General features: G+C 43.5%; 2 protein-coding genes and 1 non-coding gene across 6 annotated transcripts in view; all 3 read right to left on the bottom strand.

Moving 5' to 3' along the window:
* Nucleotides 1–3,063: 3,063 nt before the first annotated feature.
* LOC138632949 (kelch repeat and BTB domain-containing protein 11) lies at nucleotides 3,064–7,814 on the bottom strand. The gene is made up of 2 exons (XM_069718878.1): nucleotides 7,262–7,814; nucleotides 3,064–6,655 (listed from the first exon to the last, which is right to left on the bottom strand). The coding sequence occupies exon 2, from the start codon at nucleotides 6,571–6,573 to the stop codon at nucleotides 4,657–4,659; it is 1,917 nt and encodes a 638-aa protein (XP_069574979.1). The 5' UTR covers nucleotides 6,574–6,655; nucleotides 7,262–7,814; the 3' UTR covers nucleotides 3,064–4,656.
* Nucleotides 7,815–9,218: 1,404 nt separating this feature from the next.
* Nucleotides 9,219–26,248, bottom strand: part of arhgef10 (Rho guanine nucleotide exchange factor (GEF) 10) — a 43,243-nt gene continuing 26,213 nt past the window's right edge. For all 4 annotated transcript variants that reach the window (XM_069718874.1, XM_069718875.1, XM_069718876.1 and 1 more), the window contains 9 exons: nucleotides 25,915–26,036; nucleotides 24,638–24,724; nucleotides 23,312–23,538; nucleotides 22,676–22,833; nucleotides 19,524–19,666; nucleotides 17,597–17,771; nucleotides 11,310–11,432; nucleotides 10,235–10,763; nucleotides 9,219–10,137 (listed from right to left, as the gene is read on the bottom strand). In XM_069718874.1, the coding sequence (XP_069574975.1) occupies nucleotides 10,255–10,763; nucleotides 11,310–11,432; nucleotides 17,597–17,771; nucleotides 19,524–19,666; nucleotides 22,676–22,833; nucleotides 23,312–23,538; nucleotides 24,638–24,724; nucleotides 25,915–26,036 (1,544 nt within the window). In that variant the 3' untranslated portion in view covers nucleotides 9,219–10,137; nucleotides 10,235–10,254. The remainder of the gene's footprint in view (nucleotides 10,138–10,234; nucleotides 10,764–11,309; nucleotides 11,433–17,596; nucleotides 17,772–19,523; nucleotides 19,667–22,675; nucleotides 22,834–23,311; nucleotides 23,539–24,637; nucleotides 24,725–25,914; nucleotides 26,037–26,248) is intronic.
* trnai-aau (transfer RNA isoleucine (anticodon AAU)) lies at nucleotides 25,099–25,172 on the bottom strand. Its single transcript has one exon. It is a non-coding gene; the product is annotated as a tRNA-Ile (tRNA).

The following is a 26,248-nucleotide window of genomic DNA, read 5'->3' as shown; positions in this document are numbered from 1 at the left end:
TATGAGAATGTGCAGATGATAAGAAACTAAATGAAACCTAACAGAGTCAAACCAGAGAGCCGGAGGAGAGAGACCGACTGCTCTCGTATATAAAAAGGTTAAATCCCACCAAGTCCTGAAACAAAAAACATGAAATACAGTCAAATCCAATTCATCAACATTTTCTCATCCATCATAAGAAGTTCATGATGCAGATGATGGATCCAGAGGAACCCTTTTAAGAGTACATCAAAACTGGAAAAGCAGCACTATAGAGAAGCGATAGGCAAATCTAACAGAATACATTTAATGACCAAGGTGCACGTGACAATGCGTCTGCCACTACACTTTCTTTACCTTTAATATGGTGCGTGTCCAAACGATGAGGCTGCAGGCCCAACGAACCCTTCTTCATCCGTCTGCAACGAAGCTGCTCGAGCTCCAACATCCCCTGCAGCTGGGATGGAAGGTCAGATGGAAGGTCAGGAGCTCAAGACAACACCTTCTTTACTTGGTAAAGTTGGAGACCAAACATATTAAAATCAGCGTTCAACCACCGAGTCAATGGGGCCACAACAGAAGCAAAATTGGGATGAAATCCACATGAATAATCAGATAGATAGATAGACAGATACATAATAAATAATAGATAGATAGATAGATAATAGATAGATAGATAGACAGATACATAATAAATAATAGATAGATAGATAGATAATAGATAGATAGATAGATAGATAGATACATAGATAGATACATAATAAATAATAGATAGATAGATAGATAGATAGATAGATAGATAGATAATAGATAGATAATAGACAGATAGATAGATACATAATAAATAATAGATAGATAGATAATAGAGAGATACTGTATTAATCCCACAAGGGGACCTTTTTTAAAAGGTTTAAGCAGATTTTAGTTCACTTTCTTTTATTTGGCATTTCAATCAAGTAGTTTTGTTCTGAAACCTGATGAATAACATCACATGCACCAAAGGATTTTGCCTGAAAAAGAGTCAACAGCACTAAAAACTGGTCGCAGGCACTAAATTCCTGTTTCTTTGCACTGCAGTCAAACATTCACACACACATCGAGACTGGAAGAAATCTTCCACAATGTTAGACATCATACAACCAAGTTAGGAACCTGTCAAATCAAGCAAGTGGCCAAAAGAACTGGAGTCTCCTAAATGAAGGAGGAGGTTAAACCAGCTGACTAAACTCATCCCTCCGTGCAGATGCTTGTGGCAGGTGTTAATTCTCTGATGGAGGAATCACTTCCTCCATCAAACCTGCCTCACAAAGGAAACCAGCAGACGAGATAAGCACCAAACATTTGACTTCCACATGCTTACCTCAATCAATGAGCCCAGCAAACTTCACCTGCACGACGCCACGCGCGTCCAACTCACCGCAGCTGGTTCCACGCGGAGCTGCAAAGTGGTGGACGCACGTTCCCGCTCAAAAAACACACAAAACCCTCAAAAAGGCCTCTTACACACCTGAGCACGCGCACTTTAATCAGCGTCTCGACGGGACACACCTGTGTGTGAGGTGGAGGGACACACCTGTGTGTGAGGTGGAGGGACACACCTGTGACGTGGAGGGACACACCTGTGACGTGGAGGGACAAACTTCAACTCGTTCATCAACGAAATCTGACAGTTCAACATTTGGTGCGCGTGAAAGAAGTCCAACAATAAATTGACATTATAAGGAAAAACAAACATTGTTCAATATTCTCCCGTTTTTTTAGTCTGTGGTTTCTACAGCTCCAATAAAACTTGGATATCTACGACAACACGAGGCCCCGTCAGTTCACAGAAAAGCATGTTTTGTCGTAAGTAACAGAAGATGTGGACTCACCATGAGGACGTGTGTGTTTGCAGCTCTCTGTCAGCTCATCTCCTGAAGGTGTCTTTCTTAGGCGCCACTGACCAAAGGGAATCTTGGGAAATGAAAGGGAACTATGTGCATTTACCACATGTGGCCACAGTGGTCGCTGTTTAGCCAAAGTTAACGTCGCACTTAAGAATACAGTTGTTGCATGAGTCTTATTCTGACAGTAAAAGCTGGTGTTGGGAAACCAGCACAGCTTCAACAGCTGACGTGTCTGCTCATTTCTGTATTTGTGACTGCAGACATACAACATAGTAAATGTAGATATAATAATACAGCTGTTGTATTTTAATGTTCTTTGATCATTTTTGTTGTTTTACAACAACCTGCAACTTTTCACTCCTTTTGTCAGTAATTACCTGATAGACAGACAACTTGACACAATGGACTTCTTAAATGTATTGCAATCTTTATTTTTAATTTAAGGAGGGATACAGCAGCTGATATCTTTCATACGGCATAAAATGACACATCCCATCATAAAGGATTTGAATTGCATCAAGGTTTTTTCACAACACTTACAGCACCTGAGGTGAAAGGATGAAGGAACTGAAACAAGCCCACTTTCTGTCAGGTATGGGAACTATTAGCTATATAAAGAACTATATCTACATTTAATGATTCATGATACAGTTTCAGACGATTGTGGCATTATATTTATTTTGTTATCATGAAATAATATTAAAATGATGAGAACAGTTTGAGAGATCATTGTACTTATGCTACTAAGAATATGAGATGGTGTCTGTATTGTCATAACTAAGAGATCAACATCATTATTATGACACAATATTCATAAATAAATGATAACTCATGGTATGAAGTCTGGACTAGATCGTAAGAAACACTTAAATCATGATGAAAAATTAAGGTGTTGGAAATTCACATTAAATATTCACATAGGCCTAAATGTAAACACATTGATGTCACAGACAGATTTTAAATTAATCATGACTGTTACAGCAGTTACAATACATTTATTATCCAGGAGAATGCAGTAAATAAACTTCTAAAATGTTTTGGACAGCATAAATTTATATACTGGAGCTATTGTTTTTGGCTGCTGTTATGGTCAGTGTCCAGTAGATGGCAGAGTTGTTCCATGGTAGATTAGCCAAAAGGAAGCAGTACTTCCCACCACAATAAACACGTAAAAAAAAAAACACATTTTCAGACACAATTTCTTTTTTTATTTGAAGCATTTTGTTTTGACTGATACACATTATCCAACAGTTTATTTGTTAGCCCACTCCAAATACCATGAACAGGAAGCCATTGCTTTGCATTGCGTTACTTTACCGTCCATCACAGCAGCAGATCCAAATTTACCAAAATCCATACAAAAATTCACAAACATACAGGTACCAGCCATCGAAATATCAAAACCACATCCAGTTTGTCTGAGTCACAGCGACTGCTTGGAGACACTCGTACAAAAGCAAATGATTCCAAGAATATATCGGCATCAGCTTCCTTACAAAACTCCCACTGGTTTTGCAGCAGCAAACAAACACTGTAAAATGTCTAAGAGAAGGAAATTTAGAGCAACATTTGTATTAATGCACACTAATGCAAGAAGAACATGGCTTATTAGTGTCACAAGGCCAGAATATATCTTTGTGGAACCAATGAGGGCAATTCTCTGACTGTGCTATAGCCCGCCAGTATTGACCTTTGACCTGAAAGCCCAAACAAGTGACCTGGTAGCAGGTAAAGTGACCAACGGCATGAAACGCATACAGAGAAGCATCGTTGTCCTAAACTTTCCAGAACACGAACCTCTTCCTCTCTCGGCGACGGCTGCTGCTCGGTTGTAAATGTGGTGACATCAGGGAAATGCTTTTCAGAAAGTACTTATCAACTAAAAGATGCCAGTTTTGATCTTTGTTATCTTTGGCAAATGCACTGAATGTAGGAAGTGTTACACCCGTGAGCGTGCACCACGAGCAAAATAGCATGTTCTTAATCAAAAATATATGTAATATATGTACTTTTGAATCATAATGTGTTCTGATTTGTAATGCAAAAGCGTAAAGCTTTAGCTCGACTAAAAAGGTCCCCTGAAGTATGACAGATACAACACGCTCCTTAATTGCCTTGCAGATCCCCAGCGGGGATACATGTGATTTAAAAGACATACAGTAGCTTTGTTTTCGTACATATCATGATGTGACCTTGTTTTACAGGGTTGATTAAAGGCAGTGCAGGTCATCGTGTGAGAAATATTGTACTTCCCAGTTGAGTTCCACTCCTAGTAACTATCAAAAAGCACACCTGTATATTCTGACTCATTTGCATAGAACCTGTGTTGCATTGTTCACAAAGCGCACTATAACTGCTTCCATGTTTCTTAAATACAGTTTTCAACACTTAGTTTTCTTACCAAAGTCATCAGTCTGATAGTTAATATGTTCTAAATCTATTCTAACTACAAAAGTGCACCAAACAAAAATTGAACACACAAAATAATCACTTTCATCATGTCATTATCTACAGTCAGATACAAATATTGTAGCGTTCATTCAACATAAAAAAACTTTGTCCTTTTAAGGCTTAAACCCTGTAGATGCATTAAACTGCCATGCAAATACACACATTCCTTTGCAAGCAGGCAATGAGACACTGAGATAGAAAGCTGACATTAAAGAGTTTATATACGGTCTTCTGCTTATTGCAGTTTTGCAGTGACGCATGTATAGTGTTGTTCTAGATCACACACACACACACACACACACACACACACACACACACACACACACACACACACACACAGCTATGTAACTTTTACAGGCTTTTCAGGCAAAGTGAGAACAAAAGGAAAAAGAAGGCCTTTGGCCTCCAGAGGTGCCCTCAGCGTCTCCTCAACAAAGTAGGCGTTCTCCTCCTCCACTACGAACTGGATAGTCTGGCTTCTGTTCACGCAGTAGATGCAGTTCCCGATGACGGCACACCTGAAGGGCAGGTAGCTGCCGAGCCGCTGCGATGCGCAGTCGTGCCACATTTTCACAATGGTGTTGTACTTGAAGACGTTGATGCCTTGCTCGCGGTTGACGTCGAAGCGGTAGATGAAGCTTTTGAACGCCACCATGTCGGTGGACTTCTTCCGGCTGTTGTTGTAGGGACACTCCTGCCACTCGTCCCTCTTGGGGTCGTACTTCAGGAGACGGTAGAAAAGCGAGCCTCCTGAAACGTACAGCTCTCCGCTGCAGGTCGTGGCTTCGTGGGCCACCGCGAAGGCTCCCTTGGGCAAAGGGGCCACTGTTGTCCAGCGGTCCATTCGAGGGTCATATTTCTCCACTGTAAACAAACATTCCCCTCCGATGGCGTACAGGAAGCCATCCATAGAGACGAGCTTCAGCTGGGCACGTGCCTGGTTCAGAGGCTTGACCTCGGCCCAGCGGTTGGTTATGGGGTTGAAACAGAAGACCTTGTCGGACACCTTGCCCTTGTCCCCGTAGCCCTTTATCCCCCCTGCCACAAACAGGTAGTTAAACATGGTGCAGATCCCACACCCTTTAGTGTTTATGTCCTCCGGCATCGCAGTCAACGACCTCCAGTCATTTGCCGTTTCATTAAAGGAGTAAATCATACGGTTCTCCTCCAAAGACCCCACCGACGAGGGGCTCTGCGGTCGGCTTCCACAGCGACTCGGCGGTCGGCTTCCGACTCGATCAAACACGTCGTTGATCTCTGCGACCATCAGAGTCGTCCGTCCCTCCGTTCTCTTCCTCAGGATCAGATCCCTCTCCGATCCGGTCAGACGCCCGTAGACCGCGGGGTCTTTGAGGACCTGGAGGAAGTTGTCGCTCATGAATCCATACGCGGTCTCCTTCAGTTCGCTCAGTCGCTGTTTCTTGGCGATGGTCAGAATCTCGTAGCAGTTCCCTGCGGTGATCTGTTCAGACATGGAGTCCATGGCTGCCTGGACAGCACACGGGATCTGCAGGATTTTAGCGCCCGTAATGACGTCTACGACATTGTCCTTGCTGACATTCATCTGAGAGGTGTAAACATAGTCTATCAATGTAGATAAAGTCTTGTAACTCATGCCCTTCACTTTGAGGATGTTGCGTGACAGGCGTGCTTTGAAGTAGTCGCTCTTCTCCGCCAGGACAGACTTGTGAGCGTTGATCGTCTGCCCGCCTACTTCGATGACCAAGTCGGCCTCTTTTTCAGGCTGTGTGTTTTCAGCTTCCTGGCTGCTGTTCCTGCGCTGCAGGTTTGAGTTCAGACCCGACCGATCAGTTTCTTGTTCATCTTGGCCAGACGAGCATAAGGAGGAATCTGCACTGTAAGACACCTTCGCTCTGGCGCCATTGTGGATTTTGCCCCTTGCACAATTTTGCTGCGTGCCAGCGATGTGATTGGACACTGCAGAGTCGGTGTGAGGAGGGACGCCTGGACTTCCCTTGTCACTAGAAAGGTGAAGCTGATCACCTCGTGGGATGCCGTTACCTTTCTGATGATCGATATGGTTGTTCTCCATCAGTCTTCCATCCAACAGGAATTCCTTCTCAAACAGCGGAGGAGTGCTGAAGTCCTGGTCGTCCTGCAGGAATCCCTGAACAAAACCTGGACATAAGTTCCTGTTTTTGTCAGCCAGCGTGACAAGGTCAGGATTCGCTGCTTGGAGGAGGGCGTCCGCCTCCACAGTGACAGCGCCTCCTCTTTGCCTCTGGCCCTCGTCCATCTCACTGCACTCACTGACAGTAGCAGACGGTGTCCTCACTGATCATTCTGAGCCCATGGACAAACTTGTGATTGGATTTCACCTACATGGAGGAAAGACAAGGAGACAATTTAACCACAAGTCAATAGAGGAGCGAAAAATCCTCGAGGCTGCAAAGACTTCTTCCTTCTCTAAGGGGCGCCCTTTCTCTAATAACAAACAACTTGGAAACCTTGAAAATTGAAGGAAAAAATACTTTGCGCTGCCATTATGCTGTGTAATACACTCCTGTATGAACGTGTCATTATTTTAGTCAGACACATTACAGCGACTCGACCGTTTCATGTGCAACATCTGCAGATTAGCAGCAGAAACAATCCCCACATGCGTCTTCGTGCGGCTGTAAACTGCCCGACCTACTGCATTAATCACCAGCCTGTCCTTTCTATGTGGTAATCTGGAGACATTCAGAACGCATGCGCAAGTAGTGTTGCTCTTATGGAAGAATTAATCTCTAATATGACGGAGAAGGGCATCTATAATTATATCCAAACTCCTGCCCAATGCCTTCCCGGATGGCGTCGAGCCGACGGTGAGAAAAACCGCTCATTCATTCCAATAACGAAGGAACAGAAGTATTTGATCCTAATTATGACCACATCTGAATGTACGTGTGCAGTATATCCATTACCAGTAGGATATGACCTACCTGTCTCCTCGCTGTGCTCAGCAGCGGTTTCCCCGCCAGTCCTTCCACAAAGCCGAGTTACGTAAGGCAGTCCGCAGCCCTGCTGAAGAAGCAGCCAGCCTGACTTTACTTCTCCAACAATCCCAGACGCGTCGTCCTCTCCGGTCACCGTTCATCTACCGACACTCCCGACTGTCCTTGCATCCGCTCAGGCTCTGAAATCTACCGGGGTGCCGTAGAGGAGGCGAGGCGGAGAAACGATCCGACAGTCCTTTCAGGTCGCACCTCCTCCAGATCAGCAGTTGCCGTGTAATTTCCTCCGGTGGAAGTGGGGAGAGCTCCCGCGCGCATCCGGCGTCTTTCCTCCAGGAAACCGGCGCAGCAGTGACACCAGCTGCTGGACCTGTTGGGACTGTGCTTTTTGTTGTCCTTTTTTTGTTTTTACAGTTGACAAGAGTGAGGCGGTTATTATTGATCTAAGCCACGCCCTCTTCGCTCGGCATTAACCCGACACTTAACAGCACGAGGCTCCATCTGCTGTGCGCGCACTGGACGCGTCCGAGAGATGCGACATTCCTTCACGCATCATCTTTGCCATGGGGACCGGGATGGGTGCAGGGACACGGGGACCGAAACCTCATTCTCCAACCCTGCTATCACACATGTAAACCAAACCCCAGCAAAAACTACTGATCCTTCAAAACGTGACCCAACATGTCAGATAACTCTGGCATGTTACATTGATATATATTCAAATAGAATTAAATGCCAGACACTTTGGAAGCCCCCAAAGGGATTTAATATTAAAGTAACACCAGTTAAAAATCTATAAATGTTCCATTGGTACACTCCATCTGTTTCTGCAGTGCATGATGCAGTTTATGACAATATCTGCAGGACTGACTGCTCTCTGCAGAACCCTGTAATTGTTTACTCAACAGAATTAAGCCAAAAGCAGTCCAACAACGCTCTGGAAATATGAGCCACATTGTTCCTTTGGTTCCAACACCGGTCCAATCTGAGCTCAGTGAGAGATAAAGCATGATTGTGCAATACGAGCGGTAATAGTGTGTATTCCAGAGATGCAAAAAGCACATACACGCAACATGTGAAACGGCAGAAGCTCACACGGCAGCAGCAGCGTCCGTAACCTCTCTCTTAACAACTGGCCTTCAGATGTAAAAATAGAGGGGAGCTACCATAAGGGCATCACACAACTATCAGCGCTGAGATTAGAGGCCATTTGGCTGCCAGATATTCTGAGAACAAAAACACGTTGAGGACTGATGCATGCACACCAAATGAGCGTCTCTATGGAAACCTCAGGGTCAGAAGGAAAACAAAGGATTTCCAGCTGCAGAGCAATCAAACTGATAACAGGGTCGCTCGCTTGGTACATTGACAGCGAAGGATTTCTTCTGGTGAATAAACAGAAGCCAGTATTTATTTACAAGAGTCAAATATTATCTTAGGATTCAGTAAACGTATTAGATATTACCAACCAAATAAAATCTGATCAGATAATATTTGGGATTGTAGCATGGGAACAGCTCCAACCTGAAAGGATCTTGTGTATTTTTGTTAGATCTGATAATATAGTGAAACATGGTTGTGCAACAGTGAAGGTGGGCGTTACAAGAGAGAAAATGTCTTGACCCTCTCTGTTCGGCAGTAGGAGAAATCCCGGAAGAGCTGTATCAGCCTCGGTTCCTGTGGCCCCTCGGGCACATTGCTAGTCCCGGCATGTACCGATGGCTGCACACAATCACAGCGGAGCACACGGTGAGAATGAGTCGAGAAAGAGGCGCACCGACTCTCATTACTCCTTCTTTCATGTCCACATATTGCTCCTTGTCTTGAATATTGTACGACAGCTTTCCCAATACAGTACATCACCTTCTTTGGATGATTTTGTTTGGTCAAAGTTTCCACGAGCTTAAAGTGTGTTTCCCTGAAAAAAAAAAAAAAGAGTCTTCCATTTATTAAAACTATTAATTGATAGTAAGTTAAAAAAAATGTGGACATTAAGCTCACAGAACTGCCTGCATGCTTTGAATATTAATTTCCAATGAAGAACACGGGATTGCTCAATAAAACAATGTTTATGGATTTGTTAATATACACAAGTACATAAAAAGTGTGACAAACGTATAAATCTTTTTATCGTTTTTTTTTTTTTTAAATATTCTTATGTGAGAAACCAAGATGCATTAGGGCAGAAAAAAAAAAAAAAAAAAAAGTCTCTCTCAGTGATAAGTCGTTTCTGCCGTTATGAATAGAAACCTGGCCAGCCAGAGATTCTCATCAAGCCTTCTCTAACTGCTTCAGTCATCAGTATTATCCCTTTTCTTTGTTGATAAAATAAAAGAGCACCGTACAAACGCAGACCCTCGCTCTGACCTCAAAACTCCTTTAGAAGTCCGGCCTTCACGGACCATCTGAAGTCTGTCCAAAACCTTCACCCTAATCTTATGAGAAACTTTTATGTAACAGTTTTAATCGTTACCTTACATGACTTTCAACACCGATTTAAATACTGCAGTCCTTCACCGGCAACTTGTGTGGCACAAACACTGGAGAGTAATGGAATTAGCCAAGTTACAGAAGAATATCATGCGGAGGGTGACATCACAAACGAGTATATCAGTACGTCCTTTAACTGGTCTGGAGATGTTGGTTTTTCCTTCTTCAGGGGCTGAGTGGTTTTACTGGTCTTTTTTTAATTTTTATTTATTATTATTATAATTTTTTTTTTTTTTAAATGGTAGGAACATCCTGGGTATATCTTGTCGATGAAGTTCTGGTTTAAATAAGACATTTAGTTGTTTTGATTGATCCAAAATATTCCGTCAAGTGTTTCCGACTTGTGACTCCGTACGCAGCACATCCGGTTTCACCTAAAAACAAAAACAAAAGGCAAAATAAAAAAAGTTAAGTTTGTGTAAGTATGTCGTTTATTTTCCGCTGATGATCCAAAAGATGTTTGTCGCTGACCTTCACATGTGCTGCTGGTGTCACATGTTGAGTAATGGGATCTGCCAGATCATGATGGTGGAGGTGGTGTCCTCGTGGCGAGATTGTTTGGTTTTTTTGTTGACCCTGCGGTGCCCGACGCCTCCGGACACCACCAGCAGAGAGCTGACGTCCACCTTGCTTGAGCGGCGGCCCCTCTGGTGAAGAGCCGGGTCATGAAGCACGTCGTAAAGGGCCCCGTCCTCCGGGCCGTGCTCCAAGGAACCCTGGGAGGGAGCGAGGGAGCAGCAGGACGAGGAGGACAGGGAGTCCTGGAGGGCCATGGTGGTGCAGCCCGCCTCACCCAACCACACGCCTCGTCCGTGAGGGGGAGTCGGGGCCGACTCCGAGGGAGGCTGGGAGCTCTCTGTATCCTGGGACTCTGTGGGCTGGAGTGATGAAGAAGGGCTGCAGGATGGCTGGCTGCCGGACTGCCGGTTGCACACTGCAGCCGCCACGGTGAGGAACCTGACGGGTCCGTTGTGAGCGTGTAGCGACACCATACCTCGACCTACGCGCACATACAAACATTCATCCAGGACAGTTGGCACACTTTAATATGTACACTGGTGATATGCAATATATTCAAGTTTAAGCTAGAGTTGAAGTAGCTGGGTAGGTGGCTTCCTCTGGAGAAAGATGATGTCACCCTTTCACAATGCTCCAAACTACAGGAACAAAACCTGGTTCACAGGATTCCCTCGTCAGGTCAGTGATTATCTGGCTTCAGTGTTTGTAATGTATAACAACTGAAATAGAACATATTTCATTTAAGTCATTTGTGAAGCAAAAATGCCAAATATTTCATGTTATACTTCTGTTGAGCCGTTTTTTTGTGTGTTTTTTTTAATGACTGCAATTGAACATCTTTTGTTTTGGACACATTCGTGGTCACACATTTGGAAACTGAGAAATTCTGCAATTCGGTTTTCTTCTTCCGTTATCAGACTAAATAATTGAACAGCCAAACTACAACCTAAAAAAAAAAAAAAAATCCATTGTTGCATCCCTGTGCACACGTACGTGTTACCATGGGATACAGGGATGTGTGTGTTACCTGTTACTTTGGGGATGCCCTGCAGTCTGGGCACAGAGAGGGCCACAGTCACGCCCAGGTTAGTTCCCACCAGAAGCAGACCATGACAAACCAGCAGACTGCTCACTGACACTCTCTGGTTCCCTACAGGAAAACAGAAACAAACACATTAGTCTTCCATATTTGTAATTAAATCCATTGATATTTGCACAGAGAGACAGCTTGGCAAACACGAGCCCCCCCACCGAGTGTCTGTTGGAAAATTAGAGAAGTGCCCAGTTAGCGGGTCACTTCACGGGCTTGAACACAGTGCAGTGCGCAGGAGGGAGGGAGCTGCATGCTTTTGGTTTGTGGCAGCACTTCTGTCGCCGTGATGTCCAACGCTTGTTCGTCTCCAGGGCAACGTAAAGAGGAGCCTGGATAAAAGCAGCTCTTTTCAAGTGTCTGAACACAGAAAAACGCACCATTGTGGTCCGCTTCGAGTCAAACAAACAAACACAAAAGTGTTATGGAACAGAACGAGTGAAGCGTAATTCTGTAATTAAGGAAGGAGCTGTGCCTCTATTCAGAAAGCTTATGGCAATTACAACCGGATGATCTGAAGTGACCTTTTTTCTTTCCCTCCTGTTCACAACAATCACTGAAGCCAGTTTGGAGTGTAAAAGCTGGGATTGTTACGTTAGCAGCACCTTTCAGCGACGACAGCAATAAAGTCTGGCATGTCCGTGTTATGTGACTTATTATGTGGAATTTGCAACTCATCTCAGACCCTCCCCACACGGGAGCTTTGTCAGGAATTAGCGGTGCAACAAATGGTATCTAGTCAGACATTTTTATGCTATTTTTTTTAGGATTGTAATAAGAAGTCTTTGCCGTCCTGCTATGTGGGAGGCGAGACTGTCATGAGTCATTACTGCTGTAACAGCTCGACTTGAATTTCCTCCCTCCAAGTAATCCTCTTGGGCTTTAGGAAAAATTACTGCCAGTCTATCTACCTGACCCCCCTCACTAGAGCTGACCTCTTGCACAGGGCACAGGCATGCAGTACTGCCATACTTCCAGGAGTGCTGCCAGATAGGCAGGCCGGTGCAGTCGGAGGCCCTGCGTCTTGCCCACATGTGCTTCTAATGAGGGCCCAGAGTGAGCAGAAACACCCAGACTGCCGGTCGGGGGCCTTGCTCAACTTCCTCCTTTCATAATATTTGGAGTTCCCCACCCAGAGGGTGAACTAAAATAAACCCGAGTGAGCGTCAACACGGCCGGTCTCTGGCGCTGATCCTGCACCGGAGCATCTCTTTGATCTGCACTTAGTCCCGACAACCAACCGAGCACTAGCGAGGAGTAAATCCCTCAATATCACAAAAATACACTACAACAGACATTCAGTCCAGAAATAACTCAGATCAGCACATTGGGGGTAATTGTGGCGTCCATCGTCGTGGCTGTCAGCTGGACCCGTGTCTTTAATCATAAACCAAAGGACTGGACAAATTGATATTTTAACCTGATGCTGGCGCTAAATGAAAAGTCAGAGGATCAGCATCATGAATTGAATAAATCCAGAGGGGAACAATGATGTCTGTACTACATTTCACGGCAATCCGTTCAACAGATATTTTCTTCTGGGCAGAAGCGCTGGTCTGAGTTATGTATTGTGTATTTCAGATGGTAGCAGTGGGCCTCATACCTTTCAGTTACCTCACTGATCATCAGAAATCATTTCCTCATTTCAATGTCAGTTTGCCATCAGATGAAGATGAGTTTTAACGGGAGCCGTTACCGAGTCCTCTCCCGTCTGCCCGGTCCTCACAGGAGGGGATGTTTATTCTCTAATAAGTGTGCTAACCACGCGGGGAGGTGTGCAACAATGGTGGCGCACAAACAAAGAAGAAGTGAAGGTGTTATTGACTGCCCCCCTGATGTTTGTCTCCCATCAGGCCGTGCATGGCTGCCTATTCAGGTCACAGAGCAGCAGACAAAGGCAGACTAGACCCTCCGCGGCCGCCACCATCCTGAGATCATCACTGTACGGTCTGCTTTGACTGCGGACGTCCATCTTCTCAAGTGTTTATTAGGAACTTTTTTTTTTTTTAAATCAATATTTTTGAGGCGTCAACTTTACCCCACAGAGGTTTAATACAATAAATCCATAGTACAGGATAAGCAGGAGATAAATGTTCATTTCAGAGGAAAATGTCCAGATTAAACTTGACTGGAAATGTCGACAGAAAGAAGTCGGCTTGAATCAATATGGAAATTATTACGCAATCAACAACCAACAGCTTTATATTACTCTCAACTTCTTAAATAAACACCAGCTCTGACTAACGGTGAAAATCACTGCTATTCCGGCGCATTAGTTGGACATGAGCTTAGTGCTCAGAGGAGGAAGTCCTGTCTGCAGAGAAGGGAGTTCCCATTAACGCTTCAACATGCATGAACATGAGAAGGAGGACTCCACCAGCTGATATTATTACTGTCCCAGTAAATGAACAGTGATGGAGCACAGAGCTGCAGATGAAAGACCCATCGCTCTTTGCCTGTAACACATTGATTGCCGGCACCCCCTCCTGTCCAAACAGTTCGGCTGGCAGTTCCAATTACACCCGAGCTTGTGCAGAAACAGCACATTTTTTGGTCTCGTTGTGTTTTTGCAGCAGCGGTGATAAACGCTGCAGCGGAACACTCTGGAAACACACGGACGACGACGCATGACGAAAAGACAGGCAGCCGGGCGGACTTCACGCGGCCGCTTCATTAAAATATTCACATCACAACTCCACGAGCTCGTTAATGTTTCAGACAGAATAGTAAACGTTTGATTTCCGTGCTGACTGACAGTCCGGGGGCCCGATACTTTCATCGGAGGAAGCGAGCTCTTGTTGGCGAGGCCCAGAGGATGAAAGCTTTCATGTGTGGCGGTTCGTCCCAGAATCAGCTTCCTCTGCGGTTGCATGGATTCTATTAGCTAATACGGGTAGCGAGGTCCCAAAGCACACTACTATTATCATTCACATCTGTCCGACAGAGGACTTCCACTTGTAACTGTAAACACTGCACATCAGTGAGCTTCTCTCAGCATGAGAGAATGTGCAGAATCCAAGCAGTTGGTCATCTTTTACATTCTTACTCACAATTAGGGATTTCCTTAAGGAAACTTGCATTTGTAAATTTACTGCTGTCAGTTTCCATAAAACTGTTTTCTCTGCAGCTGGAAGCATGACGGTGCAGAAACACAGTCCAGCATTGTTCCACGCTGAATAAGTTGTCGCCATGGATACGAAACGTTGCCCGAGGAGGCTTCTTTATTTGTTTTTTTTTAGCCTTCACAGCACCAGACTCTTATCTTCATATCTGCTCCAGCAGCTAAATGACATTTTAAACATTCACACAAAAGCTCACTACATTAAATCTGATGATTCTGCTAATTAATGAAGCGGCAGAAAAGCCTGATGGAAAAAAAGCTGCCGTGATGTCGCAGATTTAACAACGTCCACGCAGCCGTTTTGTCACATTGCAGCTAAATACTTCTGATGCTTTTCTGAATGTTATTACTACCTCGTGGCAACAATAGAAACATCCATCTGAAGACTAAATGTGCACACGGTCAGACAGAGCTGCAGCTAATGACTGCTGCTAATGATGCTGAAGATGAAACCACACGGAGCAAAATCAGGCAAGTCGTTAACTGCAGACCACAACACATACAGATTAAACCGCAGCTGTCATCACACAACAAATCAAAACCTTGTTTAAGCATCAAAATAATGTAAAATCCAGTTTCAAGAGGAAGGAAAAGAGTCGAGTGTCAAAGAACATTTATATAAAACCTCAGCGCTACATTACAAAGACTGTTTGTAGAAAGTACAATGCCAAACCACGGCTGTCTGCATCACTCAGCACGAAGGAAGAGGAGAAAGCTGAAAGCAGCTCTGATTGGACTGCTTAAATCCGTACTCCATACCAACAGAAGCAACCCTCCCTCCCCCACCTACACACACACAACAACAACAACAACAACAACCACAAGCATCCTTTTAGGCTGCGTGTTTTTGGGTCATGCTGATGTAAAGCAGCAGATTACAAGATCCAAAGCAGCAGGTCACTTCAGCAGTCGTTGGATTTGACCGTAACATCCTCAGCAACGCTGCTCAGCTTAAACATAGGCGTCAGGACACGGCTGTGATTACACAACCAACTGTGACATATTCAATACAATATTATCTACTGTAATGACAACAATTGCCATAGTAACAAAACTGTCCTCGGTGCTAAAGGACACACGCATGAAGTCAAAGCTGTGTGATGCAAGCTCGACAGTTTTGGGCACATAAGAAGTTGGACTTCTGTATTTTTCTTTTAAGCCCCTAAAGCAAATATTTGCTCTCGACAATAAAAGCCATCTGGATTGAAAGTGCCTGAGTCGTGGCTCATTTGTCTTGCCTCTGGCAGCGCACTGCAGACATCACGACCTGTTAATAGCAGGTTTACATCTGCAGGGCTTTACACAATCAGGAGACCAAAGGTGAGCTATTATACTGGTATGATGCAAGTGAAGTCATTTCCTCTTCAAAGCAGCGACAAATCACTGTTCTCATCAGAATTACTGCACTCACTGGTAAAGCTGTGTTCATTATTACACTGCTGAAGGAAAAATCCACCATCAGATACTCTTAGATTGGTGATTATGTTCAATGTGTTTTGTTCAATGCATTTAATGTTACGTTTATCCAAATTCAAAAGCTTTGTTCACTCAACCCTGATATTTTCTGGGTGCAGCTACTTATGGTTTATATCATTACAGTTCATATTTTGTGCCAGAATGAAATGGTTTAATTTAGATAAGTTGTAAGTGAAGAAAGTGTTATTTCTACTTTTTAAGAGATTGATTTTTTTTTTTGTTCATATAACTGCGATCCAAAACTATCTGAAGATGCTTCCAACGGTTGTTAAAATTCTATCATACGCTGAACAACCCGACCTCAACCAGCAACTCAGCTACAAACATGTACTTTATTTCAATGTGATTTAATTAAATTTAATTGTTTTTGTTCATATTTATTGTTCATTATTAAATGAATGATCCATGGATCCATCTATTTTAGAGTATTTAGATTTAAGCTGAATTTTCCTTTTAGAAAACTCCTTCTGCACATAAAGCTGCCTTAAAAATCGACTTGACGAGGTCAGAAGGTTTTTTTTTACTCAACACGATGAAAAGAGACAAAATGAGAGGTTCCTGGTTCAGAGTTTAGACTAAGGAGCTTTTAAAAAAAGGACAAGAGCGTGACAAACCTGCCATAACAAAAGCTGCGTGGATGAGCACCTACACCGATGTCAGCTAATAACAGACCGGCAGCGAGTGAGGCAGCACTTTGAAAATGTGAGGTAATAGGACCCGTGTCACAGACCATGAGTGCAGAGCTGCATTTGAATAAGTATATTTGACTATATGGTCACAAGATCAGATATCAAAAAGAGACAGCAGCTCTGCTTTACTGTTCTTTGTCAGAGAGGTCGACACTCTAAGTGGTTCAGTCTCTGCACAGATCGCATTACTGAGCGACACTGAAGGGCAGAAGACGGAAACGAAGAGGAAGAGGTTGGTGAAGATGGCAAGCCTGCGGACTCTCCGTGACTTAATATTAAAACACAAAGCTGTGGACAGAGAAAGGGCATCCACAGGGCGACAGAAGCTCTGCATACTAAATAGCTCCGAATACCAAAATGTTGTAAGTTAATGTGAAGAAAAAAAACATTAAATTGTACAAAAAGATTGTTTTGAATCATCGACGTGCCAGAAAAGTGTCGCTGCTGCAGTTTAAATAGGCAGATGCAGGAATGCCAACGTTGACTCCTGCAGCCAAAGACAGTAAGAAATGCTGGAACTTCAGACAGTCGCACCACCTGCAAGCAATCAGTGCTACACTTCTTCTGTTTTAATATTTTAAACTTTGGAAGTCGTCTGAAAGGGTCTCATCCAGATTTTATATATCAAAAATGTGAAAATAAAATGCAGAGGCTAAACAGTTAAAGGGAGAGGTTGAGAAATATAAACTGACCTACTGACCTCAACTCTAACCTTCTGATAGTCGATCCTGGACATGTGACCTTTCCTCCAAATACCAAATACAGACTCACTGACATTGTGCTTAGTTCCAAGATATCTAGAAATAATATAATAATAATAATGTATTCATAATAATTTTGGTAGTAACTTGCATCATTTTCAAACTTCCTTTATTTATACACTGGATTTAAGAAAAGTCTGATATTTCATCAGTCTAAAAATGAAAATAATGTCTTACCAGGCAGTATATTGTGGACAGGTGTAGCGATGTTTATGTCCTGCAGGTGCTCCAAGGTCTCGGTGTGGAAGAGGCGCAGCGTGGAACCAGAGCTGAAGGCGATCCAGATGCCCACCCCGGCCACCACCATGTGGGACACCACCATGCCCTCCTCCTGGTGGGCGTCCAGCTGCCTCTGGGCGAGGGAATACATACTAATTAAACTACCAATACATTTAAATTCAATTAAAACAAATTAAAACTGAGGGGGATATCAACTGATGAAGGGATTATATCTTTGCATTATATATATCAAGTGGAAATCATAACTTTAATACTTTTCAATGCTAACTAGACAAAAAAAAAAAAAAATTATGGGAGAACGAACATGAGACCTCGACAGAACCTTTATGATTTAAACAATGCATTAATCTGTATCTACATAACTGTGTGATTAGATGTGTAATTTAAATATAGCAGCTTCTTTACCTTAAACTTACATCTTTGCAACTGGTTAGAATTTTTTTTTGTGCAAAATTTGAACACTGAGCACAAAATATTAGTTTAATTATTCAGTGTTAAAACCAGGTTGAACTTGTTACTGTGTGCAGAGCACGTGTTCGATGTTCACATGATGGCTGTGTGCGACTACAAACTAGAGAGAAACACCACTCAACCCACAGAAAGTCTGTCTCGGTCTGTTTAGACTGCAGCAGCTGAAGCATCGCTAGTGGTTGCTATGTCTGGGATCACTAATTATGCTTTAGGACCAAAATTAAAACTCACAATAGAAAACATAATGCATGATACTTTTTTTTTTTGTCCAAATGCATGAAAGATGTTTCTTAAGGTGTGATATGAGAATATTTGAGAACATAGTGTGCAGCCCACATGGTGGATTTGGTAGCTAAATGTCAAATTAAATAAAAAAAATTAATAAAATGTCCTTTCATTCATTATTTTGGAAAATAATAGTTTTAAATATTTGGAAAGCATGATTTTAAATTCTAGATGGTTGGAGACCAACAAACTAAACTCTTTCCATCACCATGAACTCCCTTATTTCCACACACACGTAGGTGGAGTTATATTTGGCCGGGGAGAGTCCGTTCTCAACGGTTTCAGCGCAGAGTTCTGATCAAATGTGATGACGAAGGAGCAAGAAATGTAAACGAGGAAGTCTCCTGAATTTGGACCATCGTATTTTATCCACCATGTACCTATTAAAATATTGAGTTTCTGCTGTATCCAGCTGACCTCTCAGCCTTCCTCACTGTCTGACTTGAAGTCGCCACTCCAGACTAACTAAGTCCTTAGTGAGGAAAAGACAGCGAGACGAGCAGGTGGTCCGACATAATGAGCTTAATGGGGCTAAAGAGATTATGAGTGAGTGTATGTCTGAGGAACGTTACTATTCCTGGACGCGGGTCAGGTGCTCCCATTCCCTCAACCAGCCCAGAACACGCACACATGGAAAACCATCCATATTCCAGGATATGGAAAGAGAGACACTGGGAAAAGGAAATAATCTTAATCTGCTTGTTTAACTTTTAGTGGCTGCGTTTATCCTGGCTGATACCTTCTTGTGAAATCTTCCTGACCCCGACAGCCGTCACCAGGAGGTCTAATTACGCATGTCCAGTTCTCACTCTACTGTTTTATCTCCAGATTCCACTGTAATGATGTGCCACTGCCCATTTTTGTCAACTATTAAAAGGTAATCCAACTGTTTACTGAACCATACATACTCTGGATGCCGTCTTTCTTACTCATGTGAACATCCTTATTATTTACTTATAAATAAAAGTGTTCACAAACTCTCTCCTTATTAGTTTCCTGTATATGGCAGATAAATACGAGGATGATTATGATTTTTACTACAGCTGGTTTGCTGGTGCCCTGTTTTTGATCCATAGATGTTATGTGATAGTAGCCTTAGTTTCCATACCTCTACACTGTGTGTGTGGGTGCTGATGATGAAGACTTGTCCACCCGATGAGACCCAGAGGTGTTCCTCCACAGCCAGCATGGCCTTCACAGGGAGGACTCCCAGCTTCAGTAACTTGGGCTTGTCACAGTTCCACAAACCGTCTGCGAGAACAAACACCAAACTGGAAGTTCAGGACTCGATTCCAAAGGACTTATGATGTAATGCACTTCACAAAAAAAAAACTCTGAACAAAGTGCAGTTTATGCTGCATGCAAACACAATAAGCATGAACAAGAAGAAACGTCATGAAGCTACAACAAAGCTGTCACCAGCTTAATTGGTATTGTTGCATTTTCCTTTGCAAAATAAATTTAAAACCATGTTTAATTTGATGGGACATAAACAATACAGTAACAGTCAATCTGTCTTCATAAATGTCCTCCATGAAGGTCATCTGCATTTATAACTCTGCTAATGGTGGACGAGTGGCCATTGATGGTTTCCACAGCCTTCACTATGAATATAGATGTGCTGTGAAGCATTAGTCAGAGCTGAGCTGTATCCCACTCGCACCTCCTACACACTCTGTTCTGCATGTGCCCGGGCACCTACAGCGCCCGCTCTGCTGCAGTCAAACACCCCCCCGCAGTATCCTCACCAATACCAACACGTCACACTTCTGCAATAATTATCGGTTAGTTGTAAAGAGTGGTGAGAAGGTGTCGGTGTGTCGGAAAGAAAAAAGTTAGATAAGTGAGGTATTTTGCAGCAATAAAGCCATTACATAAAAATAGATCAAGAGTTAAGTCGAGTTTGATATAAATAACAGGAATTAACCTGATATAACACTTAAATTCAGAAGTTGAACACAAAGTAGATTTCAACCAGGTACCACATTCCCTTTGCTAATCTACGCCAGGAAGTGAATGAGGCCTCCGCAAAAATGTTTGTTTAATGGAAGGCACAAAGGCAGCTATTGAAGGGAGAGGTGTACTTTCAGAAGTACAGTAATGACGGAGGAAGGAAGAGTAATCTCCCACTGAAGGAGCGAGGTGGGATTAGCATTCCAGCTCACCGCCTGTATATTATTGTAATAATCACGCTGTGTAGGTGAATGTTCAAGAAAAAAAAAGGAAAAGGAAAAAGGAAAGAAGCGTTAGAGGAAAAAAGAGAAAAAGAAAAAAGACAGGATGCCAACTTGCAGGCTTATGTAAGTCCTCTCGGCTGAACTGCGTCTGCCCACATCTTTCACATCTTAAACTGCAGCGTTGCTTCATGTCAATGTCAGCTGCAACAAAGTGTAGAAATGTTTGTACGCCTGCAAACCCCCAAACAATAACCGGAAAATGAAAATGTCTTATTCTGACATCACTACAACAGACAACAAATGATGTACGTTACTCTCAACAGTAAAAAGTAAATCCTCCATGACGGCTGAACAGAGAACAGAGTCAACGTTGTGCCCGGCCGACCGGCTCGTCTGCCCTTTGCCGAATCACTGCCTCCCTCTCAGTCACAGACCAAACAGCCAGCATGGCAGAACTCGGCCGACCGTCCCGCTTCAGAAACACCACATCGACGGCAGAGTATCATTTTCATGCCGCTTCAGTAACTCAGCGCTGTGACGCCATTAAAGCCACATCCTCCTCTGTTCAGTTGTTTCAGATATCGTGTCGCTGTTCACTTCCAGGCTCCTCTTCGATCAGCAGTATAACATCAGACAATATGAGCTTCTCATAGTTCTGCTGTTCTCTGGAAAGTAAGCCGCTAATGGAGTACAGGCAGAGCCACAGAGCCACATTACAACACGGTGCAGGGAACCGTGTTTCTACCAATGCAAAGAGAGACGACTCGTGGTTTTAGAATCGAGCTTCATGTTTCAGAGACGGAGACCGAACTGTTGATGGGTGGAAATCACGCATATCAAACTCCGAGTGTCTCAGGCCTTCTGGGAATTCATTTGACCCAGCGGTGATGATGAATGATAACGAGCAGCGTCTTAAACTGTCGGAACATTCAGTCACACCGCATCGTCCGGGAGCTAACGGGAGGACAGTGACGGGGAGAAGAAGTGTCATGTGCATCCAACGAGGTGTAATGAGTCGTCAAAAGAAGAAAAAAAATCCTGAATAGTTTCCCACTTTACGTTTCTTCCAGGTGGACTGAAGCTTCAGAGGGAGGAGTGAGAACGATGGAGGTCGTATGTTTCTGTCCTCAGACCATCATCCATATTCTTTCTGCCTCCGTCTCGGTTTCTCGCACAAACAAACCAAACAGAGCAACAGAGCAGGAGCTGAAATCTAATTTGAGTTATATGTGGGGAGGAATGACCACGTCTCAACTGAGATTAATAAAACATGTCTCGCAGGACAGTGAGAGACATATCTATATTAGACAGCCGAGAAACACGAGGATTCTGTTTCCTCATCTTCTAAAATATGTACTTATCGTTGTCTCGCATCATGTGAGAGAAACGGCGACAGAACGAGCCTCAGACACCGTCTGTTTGCACCGCTACGAACGCCAATAAGAGACGGAACAAAACCGACAATGTGAGAAACTGTGGGAAGAGTTCAGGCGAGAGCGAAGCGTCTGTGCACGTCAGGGAGGGAAGACGGTAAATAGGTCACCGCTGACAGACCGGCTTCTCCCGGGCAACCGAGCAAACGCAAACAGAACCTCGACACCCAGCGGAGGAGACCCGCGACCCTCCCAGCTACAAACGGAGGCTCCGACCTGCACGCCGACGGCCAGCCGTTGGGTTTCGTGTTGCTAAACGCGTCGCTGTGTAAAATTAGCACCAAAAGCTTTCATTTTTCTTCTTATAGTTGGAAAAACATAATCGGGTATGTTACCGTGTGACGCGTCGGTCCATCTAACAACAGACAGACGCTCTTATTCACACACGTCGTCTATGATGGTTAAAGTCACAAAAGAGCTGGTGCAAACTCCATATTTCAGTAAACGCTGGCAGTCTACACAATTTGAAACCAGATCTAATTACCTCCACCAATGCATCTCTGTTCTGCACAATGACGGTGATTCAACCTCATAACCGCCCTAATTAAGGCTATTTAAAAGTATCAACAAACATTACCAAGACTGAATCCTAAGAATAAAACAGGAGAGACACAGATGGAGACGCAGCCGTCGCCTCCTGAGACACGCACCTAGTGACCTGGAGTAGACGGCCACAGAGCCGCTGACCAGGCCGGCGTACAGGCAGCGCGTCCTGTAGACCAGGCTGGTGACCGTCGACTTGTCTGGCATGAAGAAATGCTGCAGACGGACTTTCTTGGACCGCTGGCTGCTCTTATACACAATGATGCTGAACAGGAAAAGAGATCAAATTAATCCAGAGCGAATCTATTTAAATCTGCACACATTAATAAACATGTTGGTGGTAGATATGGTTTAAACAGATTACTTCAGCGATTAGTTTGTGGGATTTTTTTTTTTTTTTTAATCATACCAGCAATCATCACTTACAAGCATATAGAATATATCGTTATAACCATGTCACAATTCAATGAAACGTACTCTGCAGGTAAAACCTAATGAGTGATGGTTGAATTATCACCAGGAAATAAACATTTTTGAGATACATATTTTGTGTGATGAATATATCAAGTTTATTATCTATGCTCACTTTTCCTGAAGCTGCTTTGTCTAAATAAACTTTTTTCAAGATTTTCTATTCATGGATGTATAATTATAATTACAATTATAAAACTGATACTTACTAAAAAATAAACTAAGTACATGTTAGTGTGTGTATATGTGATCTTCTGGGTTTCTTTCTGTACCTGCCCTCCTCCATTCCCAGACAGACACTCGGGGTATCGCTGGCCTTTGCTAGGGGAACATGGTTGTTCTCGGTGACCTTCTCGCCGTTCTCCTGGAGCTGCTCGGTTGGGACGTAGGCCATGCAGAGGATACGAGACTCCACATTGAAACACTCAGTCACCTTCGGGCTGGAGTTCTGCATGGCCACTATGGCTATCTGGCCCATCTGGTTGGTGCAGCTGGCAACCTGAAAAAAGAAAAAGAAACCGAGATTATTTCAGGTTTTGTTTTAACATGTAATGTTAATAAGTCAAAATGAACCCTGTTTCTATTGGGATACATCAATCCGGACTTATCAGATCTGATCTCTGACCTCGGATCTGTTCAGGTCGCATTCGGAGGAGGCCTGAACAGATCCGAGCTCAACGCTTCCTCAGTGTGTTTCCACCTGTACTTCTGAGTCGCACATGTCTGGACTGAAACAGCCAAATGGAAACAGCCTCGGCTCATCCTGCAAAGAGATACTCACCAAGGAAAGCAGAGCATATAAAAAAGAAAGAAACAATACCGAACAAATACAGCTGAAGTCTCCAGATGGTATTCATAAGAAAACACTTTCCACAGATCAGAGTTTGATTACATAAATGATGTGCACTTACAATCATGTCTCCATAAGCCAACTTCCGTCTTATCTCCTAAAACATTCAGCTGTGATAGAAAACTAAAATCTAACTATCTAAAACTCTCTTCTTTCACATCTGTCAGCAACAGTTTATAAGTGACCTGACCGTGAACATAACCAGTGAGAGTGATGTTTATATCTTTAACAGACCCAAAGTTTTCCCTCTCCGTCAGAAACGCAACATTAGCTGTGATCACGGTTAACGGTATAACAGTCGTTGTTTATTTTAAGGAAATCATCTCAAGTGCTGAAGGAATAACTTTACAACCTGGACTGTCTTTCTGAACGGGACGTTAGACATTTTATAAATAAACCGTAAAAACATACAATCTGCTCTGCTAATGCATGATTGTGAAAAATATCTCTGCCAACACTACGAGTCAGAGAAAAATGGTTGAGCTAAAATAGTGCTAGTGCTGAAAATAAGAAGACCTACAAATGCTTTGCTGAAGCCACTCAAACACGCTTAACTAAATCTTCTACTACAAGACTCAGATTTCAGAGCCGAGCCCCATGAATGCCTTCCTATAAAACTCCAATTTCAGTCCTGGCTGTGGCGGGGAGCCACTCTAAACCCCGGCATGAAGTCTTATTTTGTCATCATTTAAATGTCAGCTAACACATGACGTCTTTTTTTCTGGGGCATGAAGGAAAAGTGTCTCACCCAGACACATCCGTGGCCCACGACGGGAGTGTCCGCGGTGCTCTCGGTGTTGATGAGGGGCTCTGGATTGTGAACAGCACATTCCACCTGCCACCGAACAGGAAAAGAGACGAGGCAAAGAAACGGGTCAGACGGGTGCATGCATAAAGTCACCAGAATTTATCATGTAAATAAAAGAGACGTTTCTCGTGTCAGACTGTGTTAAGTGTCAAGATTAAAAAAAAAAAAAAAAAACGTTAACGTCTCTAAGAGGATGAGCGCTCCCGCCTAAAAGTCCTCACATGCTTCAGTGATTTCTTAGGAAACTTGACATTTTTTTTCCTTGCCGGTTACAAGAGCTGAAGATGAGTGACAGTGTGAGTTCTGGTGGGCAGTGAAGCAGAAACTTCACGAACCATTCACAGCACAAGTCAAACACAGGATCACTCAGAAGAAACCACGTTCAGAAATCCTAAAGGAAATGGCCAGTACGGGGATCGAACCCGCGACCTTGGCGTTATTAGCACCACGCTCTAACCAACTGAGCTAACCGGCCTCATGAGTGCTACACCATCACTCAGCTGATCGTTCAACCTCATACCTGCAGGGGATGTAATCTGACTCCATTCTACAAATCAGTGTGCTGTAAAGGGATTAGTCATGAATAGCAGTGACAAGTTTGCAACAGCTGTTTTTCCACCGCACAAAAAGGTAAAGAAGTTGATCTAAACCACTAACGACGCTCCAGCAGGACAAACACACTTCCTCTAACTTCACAATAAAAAGATCGCACCAATTTGGCATTTGAAAGCTTTTAGTGTGAAGCAGCGACAGCAGGAACTCGGTTACGTCAGCAGGAGCTCCACGGAGCTGAAGATGATGAGTAAACCGTAAAATACAGACGTCTGCAGCGTCGGGTTCATTTTCAGCACCGATGTGTAGAAGAGCTGTTTAAGGGTGACCGTGTCAATTCTGGTGGACAGTAAATTAGAAACAGCTCACTGCCACATTTTCAGCCGAGAGCACAAATCAATCACTGTCCAACGTCACTATGACGCCCAACGGACCCACCCACAAATCAAAGCACCATTTTTTGACCCATTTTTTTGTGAAGTTAACTTTTGGTCTGTCTGGTGCCGTGTGTTTGAACTTAATGTGGAATAAAAGGTTTAAAAAAAAAAAAAAAAAAAGGAAAAGGATTTACAAGTCAAGTTGATTGACGACGAGTCGGTCTCTAAAAACTCATTGGCTGAAAGCAGCGTTCAAACCGATGACCTCGTATTGTCCTGCAGTCTCACCTTGAACTCCTGCAGTTTGGACATTACCACGGGCATTTGTCGAAGCAAGAGAGGGTGTTTCTGCTTTTTCATCTGATTTCCATCGTCCTCTGCAAAGAACCAGCCCTGCAGGTTGTCCTCCTCTGATACAAAATACACACAAATAGCACTCTTCAATAATGTACAGCATGCACGTGATCTGTTTTGGGAATGAAAGGCTCCACGGGTCACATTAGGAAACTCTAATAATTCATGTATTCATAATTATAACTAATGAACTCTGGTGCAGCTTTCATGTTCTCATTGGATTTGATCAGCTACTGGCCAACAATGTTGAACAGCAGTGAACTGGTGA

This window comes from Brachyistius frenatus, unplaced genomic scaffold, assembly GCF_029030835.1.
Source record: "Brachyistius frenatus isolate BFR_SWC_R1_liver_20210118 unplaced genomic scaffold, ASM2903083v1 Contig_201, whole genome shotgun sequence".
Lineage (NCBI taxonomy): Eukaryota > Metazoa > Chordata > Actinopteri > Embiotocidae > Brachyistius > Brachyistius frenatus.
This window is presented reverse-complemented; position numbering and strand designations above follow the sequence as displayed.